General features: G+C 39.0%; 1 protein-coding gene and 1 long non-coding RNA gene across 2 annotated transcripts; both read left to right on the top strand.

The window, feature by feature from the left end:
• Positions 1 to 9,418: 9,418 nt before the first annotated feature.
• On the top strand, positions 9,419 to 10,219 carry LOC103700167. The gene has a single exon (XM_008782129.4). The coding sequence runs from the start codon at positions 9,518 to 9,520 to the stop codon at positions 9,944 to 9,946; it is 429 nt and encodes a 142-aa protein (XP_008780351.2). The 5' UTR covers positions 9,419 to 9,517; the 3' UTR covers positions 9,947 to 10,219.
• A 1,941-nt stretch (positions 10,220 to 12,160) lies between these two features.
• Positions 12,161 to 13,630, top strand: LOC113462991. Its single transcript, XR_003386458.2, has 2 exons — positions 12,161 to 12,513; positions 12,598 to 13,630. It is a non-coding gene; the product is annotated as an uncharacterized LOC113462991 (long non-coding RNA).
• The last annotated feature ends 383 nt before the right edge of the window (positions 13,631 to 14,013 follow it).

Raw genomic sequence — 14,013 nt, 5'->3', positions numbered from 1 at the left:
TATACATCTATTTAGCTCCTATAGTTGTCTATGCTTATATGTTCTTATTTTTTCTATCCATATTTTAGATAGATTTTGCCGCAATTCAGGACTTTATCCAAAAAGGCTCATCAGAAGTATTATTTAGGTTCGTTGGTCCTGTATAAATATCCAAGATCTACCTAGTGCTAGCTGATGTAGGACTAAATACATACTTGAATGGATCCTCACATATGTCCATTTTTTAGTGGCATTTTTCATATTATCATCAATTATGAGATGTTCTTAATTTTATGAATACATACCTTTTGTTTTCCATCCCCTCTCGACTAGCACTCTTGAGAAAAGATTTAGGCTGCATTTGGCATCATTATCATTTTTTTTAAAAAAAATTAATATCTATATTTTTTAAATTTTTGACAATAGAACCTTGTCTGATAGTCACTATTATTTTTTTATTTTCACAAAAAAAAATTATTTGGTAAGCCAAAATAGGAAATATTTTTGCAATACTTTTGCTATGGTAGATGTTAGGCAACGCAACTGTCAGGTAATCATTAGATGGAGGATATGTAAGATACATCATGGCTTGCAATAAAGATTCCACATCATTTATCTCATGGATACATGCAGAATCAAAGCTGGCAAGGGTAGTGTAGCCTTTTACATTCACATACTTACGGTGCCTCCCACCACTGCAAGTGCGGGATGTTATTATTGTTATTGCTGTTGAATGATGTCACTGCTTGCATCATTAGCAAAGAAGCCTCTGTTGATTTGGAGGACGGTGGGGTAGAAAAGGCAAGGGGGAGGAAGAGGGAGTAACTTTTGGTGAAGACGACGGTGGGGTGGAGAAGGCAAGGGGGGAGGAAAAAGGAAGGAACTTTTTTTTTTTTATCAAAAAAAGAAAAAGAGGATGAGGTAATAGTTGCTAAGGGCAGAAATAAATCGCGAGAGATGAGACTTGATTTGATGGCTCAAAAATTTAATTTTTTAAAAAATATTGGAAGTAAAAAAATTTACTTCCATTTTTTCTATAGATAATAAAAATTACTTTTAAAAATATAAATAAAAAGAAAACCAATTATCATTCCTACATGGGATTTTGTGTTTTCACTTTTTTTAAAAAAAAAAGTGATACCAGACAAAGCTTTAGCTTATGATTGTCCATCATAAAAAAAAATGATGTTATTAAATAAAATAACCAAAGGATCATACTCCATATGTTTTGGCGCATGCTTAATATTTCTAATTAAAGCAGATAGAGCTTGCTTTGATTGCCTCATGTAATTGACTAGAATGCTCTAGACCTATGCAAATTGATAGATACTAATGACTTTTAGTAGTATTATATAGATGATTATATGTTTGATTATGTGGCAGAAACTGCTTAGATAGTGATTACAAGGCCGATTGGTGAAGATGTGGCATATAAGTAATGATGTAGCATAATAGATGGAAGTTTTTATTTTGATGATATGGTATATGAGTGTGATGTGGCACATAGGTGATGCTGTGGCATATAAATGATGGCATGATACTATGGAATTTTCTGCTCCAAAGTATCTAATTGCCAAAAGCCACATTATCACCCATATGCCATAAATTATAGTTTCAAAACTTTAATTAGGTTCCTTGATTTTTTTTTATTTTTTATTTTTTGCTTAGACAAAAGGGGAAGGGGGGAGGAAGGGACAAGCCCACTCCCGCGTAGTAGCCCCCATTGGGCCCCCACCCTGCCAGGAGAATATTTGATGCGGGCAGAAATGACCGTGTGTTGGGCACCCCAGCCGGTTTTACTCATACCCTCCCCACCCGTGGGCCCGACTCGGTTTCCTCTCTGGGCTACGGCACGAATATTACGTGTGAGTACGTCACACCTGATACCACCGAGGCTACCAGAGCAAAGCGATATGCCCTTCCAGACCCCGTGTCCGAGCAGGAAGCATTAGGGCTGCAAATGGGTTGGGTCGACCCGTGACCCGACCCGACCCAACCCGCTTAAGACCCGACCCGACCCGCATTTTAGGACCCGCGGGGCCGGGTCGGGTCCTAAATTTGGACCCGTTCTATTTTTCGGGTCGGGTCGGGTCCGCCCAATTTCGACCCGCACCCCGACCCGACCCGACCCAATTTTTTTGGATCATTTTTTAAGACATGCAGGCCATTGGGCCGCAGGCCCGCAGTGCTACTGACTAGTGACTACTGTGCTCTGTGCTTTGCCCGCAGCCCGCAACGGATGATATATAAATCATCCGCTTCACCTGTTGGACCCCTTCCTTTTTCTCTCCCGTGCGGCGCAGCGGCTGTGCCCTAGGTCTTGACTCTTGAGCTGCGGCGGAGGATCATCTGGAGGAGATGAGGAGTAGACCGTTTCCGTGCTCGGTGCCCTAGATCTCCCGTGCGGCTGTGCCCTAGATCTTGAGCTGCGGCGGAGGATCATTTGGAGAAGAGTAGCCCGCTTTCGTGCTCAGTGCCCTAGATCTCCCGACTTCCGACTCCCCATTCCGCGGATCTCCCTCTTCCCATTCTTCGGCGTCCCAAGGTATGTCCCTCCTCCAGTCCTCCGTATTTTTTTTAGCATAGGTCGGGAGATGGTTCCGGCGAAGGGGGCTTATCTTGTAACAGGGCAACGACGCCGGACTTGAGGGAGAGGGAGAGGGAGAGGTGGGGGTCGTCGGGGATGGTCGGAAGATTTGGAGGAGGGGCGTGCCACACTTGGGGAGCATCATTTGGGCCTACTTGTTTTATTTTCTACCAATCTGTGAGATCTAACCTAGTTTGCACAATTTTTTTGAGATTTAATCATAGTTTTCAAGATTTTATATGCACGACATTCTCTCTGCTAAAGTCTTCCTTGATCTGGTTTTGAACAGTGCTGTGGTTTTTGTTTTTTTTTTTGCATAACTTGTGATATTCTGCAAGAGGTTTTGAACAGTGCTGTGGTCTTCCTCGATCTACTTTCTCATGAAATGATAGATAAATTTGGATTTGTTACTTTTATCATTCATCAGAGTTTTCCTCCTTTCTAATGTTGATTGACTTAAGCAAAGTTTAGGTCCTTGGGTCTTGACTGGAGGATCCATATAGTAGGGATTTCTATAGTTGGCTTTGCATGCTGTAAATTATGAAAAAACATGGATGGTGGAGAATGAATACGCTATAAGCCTATGAAATAGGTTAATGTCCGTATGCCTGTATATTAATTAGCTCCTGTATATTAATTAGCTTACAATAAGTTTAGATTGTCCGCATGCCTGTATATTAATTAGCTCCTGCTAGTGTAAGTGTGTAACTATTCAATTGAAATCTGTACTCTCAAGTTGAAGTTTGTGATGCATCCTTTTGGATTGTCATATGGGGTAGAATTTTGCTGTGATGTAGTAAATTGTAATGTTGTGATCCTAAAACTGTGACCCAGGTTGTAATGCTGTTGTTTGGATTGTCCTTTGTCATATGGGGTTGAATTTTGCTTTGAAAAATCCTGTGATGCTAATACTGTAACCAGCTTTGATTCTTTATGAATAGCAATTCCAAGTTGCAACTGTTCAAATGTTTATATTTTAGATGGAAAGTTGCACCTGTTCAAATATTTTAGATGCAGGTACTTGCAGTCTCAATGTTGGACAAGTTGATTTTGTTTTAGATCTGAACCTATTTTGAATGTAACAGATGGATAAATGTGTTTTGAATAAGCTAGATCTAAACCTGGTTGATCAGTTTGCCTTCAATTTTTTTGGTGAAACGTATTCTGAACTGGTTTTGAATGTAACAGATATTGAATTGTTGAGCTTGTAGCCTTTATTTTCACGCTTCCAGCCTTCCAGGAGGAATTGTTGAGCTTGCAAAAGGCTTCACCTGATGGTGAATTGGTGATGGAGTATTGGAGTTGACAAAATATTGAATTAAAAATGCAAATCCGACCCGGATCCGACCCGGACCCGATCCGGACCCGACCAGATCCGGACCCGACCCGACCCGAATGACCCATCGGGGTAGGTATGGACCCGACCCGACCCGATCCGTTTTTCAACCGGGTCGGGTCTGGGTCCAAAATTAGGACCCGAACATGCAACCGGGTCGGATCGGGGTCACCTAGGACCCGACCCAACCCGACCCATTTGCAGCCCTGGGAAGCATCCGGTCTCCACAATTTAATCGACGCCCGTGCGTTTCAAACTCGGAACCACTTGGTTGGAAGTAAAGCCATGCTTCCACTAGGCTACCACCTCAGTGGTTCGTTGATTTTTAAGTATGATTTAAATGTGGCAAGGTAGGTGACGATTTTGAAGTAGGGCAAGTCGTTGGATGCATTTAAAGAGTCGGAGATGACGACGGTGTTCGGAATGAGGAGATTGCGGCTGGACCTAGAGTAAAATGGCGGCAGTGTTTAGAAGGCATTTGCTCTGGCTAGAGTAAAATGGGAAAGCCAAGGGAACAAATGAATTAAAATAGAAAAAAAAATATTTCGCGGCGCGGCCGTGGCCTGGCCACGCGCGCACGGCAGGCCGGCAGCGCGGCCGTGGCCTGGGCACGCGCGGGCGCGGCCGTGGCCTGGGCGCGCGCGGAGACACCCCATTCCGGCGCTTCGGAGGCCGCACCGGGGCCAGCGGAACCGGGGCAACCCTCAAATTTGAACCCCCGTCGAGCGGAGGTAGAGCTTGAACTTATGCGCGTTTTGCAGAAGTTAGAACCGACAACTCTCCAAGGGGCAAAGCTCCTACGATCATTAGATCGCCTTGGCCTGGAAAGGGCTTCTGATGATCTCCTAATCGCTCTCAAAGAACAAATCTTGGAACTTGAAAGAAGAAGACCGATAACTAGAAATAAAGCAATTGGTATTTGTGGACTCTGGGGCTATCTTTCATCACTACATACAGGACTTGGCAGCCCCCTTTCATGCTGGGTGAATGACCTGATTCATCCCACTTCCTGACTAGAATCTATCTCGGAAGCAGCTACGTTCTGATCTTAGCTGAGAGAATCTTTTTCTTTCATACCTAGACTCAAAAAAATCTTTATCCTACTTCGGGTATTCCATAAGCTGGATCTAAGCCTTTTGTTCAGTCAGCGCTCATGGGCAAGTACACATCAGCGGGATCTCGATTCCTACGCAAAACCGCTCCGGTTGATGAGGATCCTTCGATCCGTCCGATGGGACGCTCGATATAAATGAAATGTTGGCCTCTTCGCTTCAAATGGTAGGGTAGCCGGGCGATCCGTTTGCAGGAACTAAGATAAGGCCCTACCCGGTACGCTGCACTCACACGAGAGTGAATCAAAAATCTTGCTTGCAAGATATTCGTGAGTAGCGCGCCTTCACGCAATCCAACGAGACCAAGGCTTGGCTAACCCTTGCTCCGGTGGATGGTTTCCATCTCAGGGCCCTAGTGATGGACTGAGACGATGGATCACCGTTTGGAGAGATAAGACCATATCGAGTGATTGATTGAAGAGCCTACCGTTACACAGACCTATCGATTGAACTGCCCATCCGGTCCTCTGTATCGGGTTCACGCTCGAACCATACCGAAATGTATTGGGAATTTTTTTTATTTTTCTTTTTTATCCTCTTTTGCTTTCCGTTCTTCTCTAGTTTGGATTAGACTCTCTCCATTTACGTTTTAGGAAACATGTGATCACACGGTGGAATAGAAGATTAGATGAATAATGTGTGATGAGGTGTTATATACGAGTTATGGTGGTGTAGATTTTTTTCTCTTTGTGTATATTTATATCTGTTTTGGTGGATGGTAGAAGAAAAAGAAGGATGGGTTAAAGATATAATTGAAGATGGAGTAGGATCAGCAATATAATAATATATTATTAATATAATTTTTAAATATATATTTCACTCTGCATATTAGTTTCAACTATCATGCTCATATTGGTTATATATTTAATCACACTTAAAAATCAAGGGACCTAATTGAAGATTTTTAAACTATAAGGACTAATAAAAATATTTGAAAAACTTAGGGGGCCAAAAAAATAATTTATGGTACATATGTGATGATATGGCGCATGGGCAATGATGTGGCACTTTGGGCACTTTTGGGTAGAAAATTTCACAATACATGCCACATTATCACTTATATACTGCATCATCAAAATAAATTTTTTATCTATTATTCTATATTATCACCCTATGCTGCATCATCACCAATTAGCCATGTAATCACCTATTGAAATAGTTTCTGCCATGTAATCAGTCACATAATCACCTGTTATTGCTACCAGGGATTTTCGGTGAGAGAAAGTGGCTGGAATTCACATTAAAATAGTAGAAAAAAATATGGACCAAATTTGAGCTTTTTAAAGTTTAGAAACTTATTAAAAATCTGATATAAACTTGGAAGACCAAATGCATAATTAACCTTAGAATCTTTTAGTAAAGGGTTAATTATTGAAAAATTCTATACTTTAGTGTTTTTTTTTCAAGTTTAGTATATTGTTTCAATTTTTTACAATTGGTATGTATACTTTATAAAGTGTTGCAATATTGGCCGGCTATCAATTGGCATCCAATTTTGCCATTAAAGTGCCCTAATGACATGGAAATTTTGCAAATAATGTGGAAAATAGCAACATTGAGGTGGAAATAATGTAGAATAGACCAAGTTAAATGAAAAATAAAAAGCTTTTCCCCTTGTTTTCCTCTTACCCAAACCCCTCCCCTCCTCCCCATCCCTCCTTCGTCTCCCCCCTCCGAACTCCTTCCATCCCTGTCTCTCCCCTTCCTCCAAATCCCTCACCATCTCCTTTCAAAATTGGACTTTTAGAGTAAGAGGAACAAGAGGATTTTAGCACCACATACCCACTTTTGTGCGTTATGTAGGAAAGGATTCAAGAGAGATTCTAACCAAAGGATGCATATGAGAAGCTATGAAGATGAGTACAAGACCCTAGCTGCCATTGCCAAGCCTAACAAGGAATCAAGCTCAGAACCAACACTTACAAAGAGGTACTCACGCCCATTTGTAGGGTGTAAGAGGAACAAGGAGCATTCCAATCTCTCAAGACAATTCTCTATGTGAAAAATCATTACAAGGGAAGCCAATGTGACAAGAGCTTTACCTGCAGTAAATACAATATCAAGAAGTTTTCAGTTATTGTAGATCTAAAAACTCACGCGAAGCACCGTGGTCGTGACAAATTTTCAAGGAAGGATAAGTTGTTGGGCACGTTGCTTTTTTTTTTTTTGTAGCTCATCTTACTCTGACATAGCTATAGCCAGCAGAATCAAGAGCTACAATCTGGCATAATTGTGAAGGATGGACCTTCTGGTGTGTCCAAAAAACCTCCTCAGCATGTTGTGTTGCATAGGAGGCAACTCAGTTGACGGCCTCGTTCGCCTCCCGATATACATGTACAGCCTGAAGAACACTACAATCTCGTACCATCCACCGAATGTCACCAAGTAGAGGTCGTCCATCCCCCCTCCGCCTCTCTTCTCATATCCAACCAATCACCATGGCCGAATCTCTTTCGAGGATGATACGCTCCGCCCTTAGCCTCCTCCTCGCATAGGAGATACCTTCCCATGCTGTCCTAAGTTCCACCCCTATAGCTGTTAGCCCATCAGTGCGCTGCCCACCCATAGCTATAATTTGTGAGTCATGACTCCTGATCACAAAGCCTATGCCTGCTTTGTCTCCATCACCGGTAGCACTACCGTCAAAGTTCACCTTAAGATACTGGAGGGTGGGGGCTTTCTAGAAACAAGGATAAACATGGATGCTGAATCAGCATAGCGGGAGTTCCAGATATCCCATTGGGCACGTTGCCTTATTCCACGACCATACACCTATTCTTGTGATTGATGAAGCTAGGTTTCAGAAACATCAAATCAAATATTGAGCAATGAGGCGATGAATGGTATGGTGGGAACTATGGATTATAACTATGATGATGTTCCAAGTCTTAATATAAAGGTGTCGATCATGGACCAGACTGTTTCTCTCCTATGAACTTTGATGCCTGTAGCCTTAGGAGACTTGATGAGTTCCCTTGTCATGCATTTGAGGTTTCTGAAATTTCGTTTCCCTTCTTCCTTCTAGATCAAGTAATTTCATTCAAAGAGCTAGATGCTCTCCTCAATCACAACAATCGATAGATGTGGCACATTGAATGTGGGTGCATGAGAGCAGTATTATATTGCTTTCCCTAAAAACTTTTGAGATTTGAACAAATATTGCTTTCCATGTTGAGAAAAAGAAAGAAAATCACAATATGTGCAGTCTCGCCTGAGTGACTCGAAATTGCAATCTAATGTTATATGTATGTTTTAGGCAACAGTATCTATGCTGGGCTCTTAAACTTTATTTTTTCATTTTACCATTCAATTCTTGGATTATAACTGTTTTGTTTTCTTGGTAGAAAAGTTTACAGAAAATATAGTAGGGGTTACAACAATTTTACCATGTTGGATTTAATCTAAAATGTCCAGCATTAAATGCAAATTTAAAAGGGTGGGAGGCGGCAATAGAGGAGAGGCGAGGGTGGATTTGGAAAAAGGGGAGAGGCCGAGGTGGAGAGAGTTGGGAGGGACTAGGGAGGAAGCGAAGGAAGGACAGGGAGGACGGGAGGAGTTTGGTTAGGAGAAAGACGGCGGAAATTTGATTTATTTATATTATTTTTATCTTACTGTTGTTATGTTTCATGTTGTTTTTAAATTTTTTATGTTATTTCAACAAAGCAACCTTCACGGTAAAGTTGGACGCATGGTAGACGGCACAACAATATTATAACATTTTATAAAATATAAAATTTTTTTATTAATATTTTTTCAAAAATTTAAATTTATGTGAATACCTTCTTAAAATTTATATTTATTTCTATATCTCATAAAATACTATTTTTGCACAAATATACAATGATTGCTCTAACACAATTAATAAAAAATCTATTTATTTTAATTAAAAATAAAATAAAATTTTGAAATTATTTTTTGTCCTATATTATTATCATCTTATAAATATATTTTTTTGCACGTCTATCCATTAAAAATATTTTAGTTACTTTAATTTAAAATCGTTAATTTTTTAACGGCATCAGATAGTATAGGTATATATGCGAAAATAGAATAGCAAAACAAGTATTTTAGAAGGACATCCATGCAAATATTAATTTTAAAAAAATATTTATGTAAAATTAGATATTTAGAAAGATTATATAAAAGAATTTTAAAATATATATAGCCACCGTAAAAATTGAAACGACATATGTGAAAAAAAAAAACTAAAGTGAAGAATTTTTTTAATAATTAAACTTTTAATAAAAAAATATTAAATCGCACACGCGCGTAAAGCCTGACCAAAAATTCACATCTCAGTGGTAATCCTTCCCAGATCGCACTTTGGAGGCTGTTTTCACTTTTCATCCATTTGTGGAAGACCTCGCCATCGATGATTAAATCATAGGGACCATTTCAGTAAACCCGTCATGGAAATAAAGCCCAACCCCCACACGAGCGTAGACCACCCAATCCCCTTCTCTTCTCCCCCCCAACTTTCCCACGTCCCAGTCGCCCGAGAGGATGGCGGCGAAGCCGGAGGAATCCCTGGCGGTCCCGGCCGTCATTCCCTTTGCTGCCGCCCGAGATCCGGTGGTGGAGTTTTCCGGCGAGGAGGGGGAGGAGGAGAAAGAAGGAGAAGCACGGGAAGTGAAGCGGCGGAGGACGTGCCCACCGGCGGCTCTCCAGAAGATCTACTCGCCGCCGCGGCGGCCGCCGGCGGCGGTGGAGGAGGAGGAGGAGGGGGAGGACGAGGAGTCCAGGGGTTCGGGGCGAGGAGGATTCTCGTTTTCGTTCGACACCAGGGGAATCGCGCCGATCGAGACGACGCCGAAGTTCGGATCGTTCAATTGCTCGGCGGATTTGGGAGCTGCGCAAGAGGGAGAGGAGAAGGCGAAGAACGGAAAGGAGGAAGGCGGGGAGGTAAAAAGCGAGGGCGAAACAGCAAGCTGATTATTAGATGTGGGGAGTGGGGGATTAAAGAGAGAGGGTGAGTTTGATCCGTGCTTGGTTACCACTCCCTGTCTTTCTTCTTGTATGAGAAAATAATAATTAATTAATTAATCAATGATGTTAAGACAAGTTTCTCTCCTTCTCTCAATATCATTTTTGTTGCATGGATATTATCTTCAATTGGATGGTATTTTGAAGAAATGCAGCGCTGTGAATTCCCAGAGTTGTGTAAGATGACACTGTAATTTAATTTATGACATCAAATCTTTGTGAGAATTCACATTTCTGGTTTGGGGGTTTTACATCTGAATGGTTATTTGAGGTTTGTATTGTTGAATCTTGTTCTTCTCTAGCTTATAGTTGTTAATCTAGGGTTATGTTCCCCCTTTCTGTTCTCAGATACAAATATATATATATATATATATATATATATATATATATATATATATATATATATATATATATATATATATATATATATATATATATATATATATATATATATATATATATATTAATTGAAAAGATAGATATTCCATCATGTTCACTGAGGTAATGAAACAACCATTCAATCTCAATCCGGGGCTGCAGAAAAAGCAACAGAAACAAAAGATAACATTGGAAGCAAGATGGGAGCCAGGTGAGGGGAACTATGGAACAGACTATAGTTACCATATTTGCAGCCCTGGAGTCATATAAATTCTAGTATTAACTTTTTGGGCTCTTCTGCTCATCGATCAGAAAATTCCAGTCCAAGAGCTCCTTTAGCACTTAAAAAATTGAGATGATTGACAATGGAAAGTCCTTTCTAGCAAAATCCACAGAGAGGGTTATAGCTGAAGTGCTCATCTTTGAAGCCCCCTGAGATATAGGAGACAAACCAAATAAAGACTTTTGGCACATAATTCAAAGAAAAGGTCCAATTTTTGAGAAAATTGTATAAGAAAACCTCAAATAATGATAAATGCTTCTAAAACAATAGGTTAAAAAGAAGTTTTCTTAGATTAGTGCCGTTTACCACATCATTGAATTTATCTGATTTTTAAAAGTAACTTTAATTTTTCTTCTTATATTAGCATCAGTAGATTAATGATAGCATAAACAAACTAACTGAAGGTCTCAAAAGAAGAAGAGGAAGAAGAAGAAATGAAAATGATGTCAAAACTGTTCTACCTCTCCTCAGTTAGTTATTCATAGCTTAGTTTTGTTATGTATTTGCATTACAACAATTTGCAACTTGTGCATGCTCCTTTTCAAACCATCAGAAAATTGCAGTCATCATTTCAAACAAAGGTATGTAAACAGCTCGTTTTGTGTTTTAATACTCCAAAATAAAATGAAAATTTGAGATAGTTTAAGGATGGAGCAAGTTGTTCTTGGAAAAAATATTTAAGCTCTTTGACATTTTTAAGCTATCCAATGCACCCATCCGATTTGCAATAAGGTGAAAAGGCTTAACATCCTATGTTGAAATCAGTTAGATCACGTATTGACAAACTTTTGAAGTGAACAAAGACCCTAATTTCTTCTAGTTTGAGTATTTATAGATAATGAAATAGTTGCTATATACTTAATTCTTTAATTTGGTAGGAATGAAAGCTTTCCTTTCCAAAATCTATTGTAAGAAGACTGCATCTATGCCATAATTTCCACAAGGTGGCAATTTCAAATTCAAGTATATGTAAGACTAATGAAATAAATTTTATCCAAGCGTCTATTAAACTTCATTGCAGTAGATGTCATGAAATTTGTTTTTGATATGCCTTTTCTTTCCTTTTTAATATCTTGAATATATAAAACAGCCTGGATTTCTCCTAACAAATTTGTAAGTAATTTCAATAGCAATAATTCTCAAAAGAAAACAATTCAGTAGCAGCAAGATCTAGCAGAGCTATGTTTTTTCAGCCATTAGGTTTTTTTTCTTAAATAATCCAATATCTATGTGGCTCATAATTGCTAGCTTTGGATCTACTTATGCTCATAATGGGCTGTTATAGTACTATACCAACTGTACATGATTTCTGATTTTAGTGATGATAGTTTCATACATCTTCCTAAACGAAATAACTATTTTTTCATAAATTTTCCTGATAGTGAATGACTTTCATGGGTATATATAGGAAATCATTGTGATTCAACTTTACTAAAATGCTACTAGAAAGATTATTGTTCTTTCAAACTTTTGCTAATATTTTGTTGTTTGATTAAGCTAGATAAGCAATGAGGAAATCATTATTTGGTTGCTGTATGGTGGAAAGTTATTAAAAGATCCAGATGGCAAAGTATATTATGATGGTGGCTTCTGTAAGCCTAAGCAAATCACATATATGACAATATTTGCACAGAGTTGCATTCATTTGCAAAGGAAGTAAGTGGCATAGCCGACAATTTGATATTTGAGCCGAGATATTTTGCTAGCGATAAAGATCAAGTTAGAGAGAGATGATGTTTTAGCAACAATGATGACATGCAACTCTAAATGTTCCTTTATCAATGTGTACATGGTCACTGAAGAACCCATATGAATTTGTCTTCAGGTTCAACTTCTCATATGAATTTGTCTTCAGGTACATCATCTACTCAACAATCTTTTTTTTATTGTTAATTACTTTGATGCAATAATAGTGATGTATCTTACTTGTATATTGCAGGGTTAATAATTTGAATAATTTGACTTTTGTATAGAGTCAAAGTGATTCTTCTCAATCTAGAATGTTGGATATATGGAAGAATGAAATAAATGGCTTGGGGAAAATCTTTGGCAACAATAAAGAATTTCAAAAAATGCTCTTATTATATCTGCAATTGCTCAGGGTTTTGATTACAAGCTCCTTAAAAATGACAGCATTCAGTTTCGAGGTAATTGAAAGCTGATATTTGTAAACAGTTGACATGAGCCTCCAAGGTTGCAAAATCAGATCAATTTATAGTTAGAATCTGTGATGGAGATTATGCTTGTGGGTTATCTATGGTTTTATGTAGCCGTCTGAAGGCATCACAAAAGTTCCTTGCAAAGCTGGTACAATATAAGTTGAAAGTCCCCACTATAAAGCTGGGGGGATTATCGAAGATTTAAAAACTTATGGTGTGAAGGCGAAGAACAAAAAGGCAGATTGAGCAAAGAAGACTGCAAAGGTTGAATTGTTCGAATGAAATCAGGAGTCTTATCAGAAGCTTCTTGTATATGCTAAGATAGTTCTGCTGACAAACACGGAGTGTTTTAAAAGTTTCGATCACTGAAGAAGGCAGACATTGGTGCAAGGGTTTGGATATGGGTGCAGGCTTATATTAGATGGGACATCACTAAAAGCTTATTACGAGAAAATCATGCTTACCACTGTAGCTCCTCTGGATGCTGTGAATGGCCTGTTGCCTATTGCATTGGCTATTGTTGACTTGGAGAATGATGCTAAGTGCCATTGGTTTCTTAGCAAATTACAGGATGCGATTGATGATAATCACGAAATCACTTTTATCACTGATAGAACAACAAGTCTTACTACCAATATTCTTATTGTTTTCCCAAATAGCCATCATTTCTACTGTGTTAGACATATATAACAAAACATTTTTCGCCTCTTGAAGGGTTATTGTAAGGCTTGCCAAAAGGCAATCAAAACGCATTTATGGGTGATGGCTAATGCATGTACTGAAAAGGAAATTTTGGATACAAAAAAGAACTTAGAAAAAGATGGAGATCCTGCATATGAATGGATAATGAAAGAGGCCAAACCAGAATATTGGCCACATTTCCTTTTCTCTGGTTGTTGATTCAGCCATCTCACTAGTGACAGTGCTGAAATTTTTGATGCTTGGATGAAAAAAGAGTGCAAACTTCCAATAATTCCATGCATTGATGGGATCAGGTCTAAAATGGTCAAACTTGCAACAGCTGGCCATTTGGAAGGGGCTCAAACGACTACTGCTTTGTATACAAAATGAGAAGCAAAACTTCACAAAGTCTCTGATCTAAGTATTTAAGCATGATTGTACATAATAGTGCATATTTTGAAGTTTATAAAGACATTCAGTTGCTTTATTACAATTGCAGTGCAGTCAAAGATGGC

Source organism: Phoenix dactylifera, chromosome 1 (assembly GCF_009389715.1).
Source record: "Phoenix dactylifera cultivar Barhee BC4 chromosome 1, palm_55x_up_171113_PBpolish2nd_filt_p, whole genome shotgun sequence".
In the NCBI taxonomy this organism is placed as follows: Eukaryota; Viridiplantae; Streptophyta; class Magnoliopsida; order Arecales; family Arecaceae; genus Phoenix; species Phoenix dactylifera.
The sequence above is the reverse complement of the archived record's forward strand: the minus strand, read 5'-3'. Positions and strand labels throughout refer to the sequence as shown.

Coding starts and splice junctions, on each gene's coding strand:
- LOC103700167 (XM_008782129.4), top strand. CDS start 9,518: ATGGCGGCGAAGCCGGAGGAATCCCTGGCGGTCCCGGCCGTCATTCCC.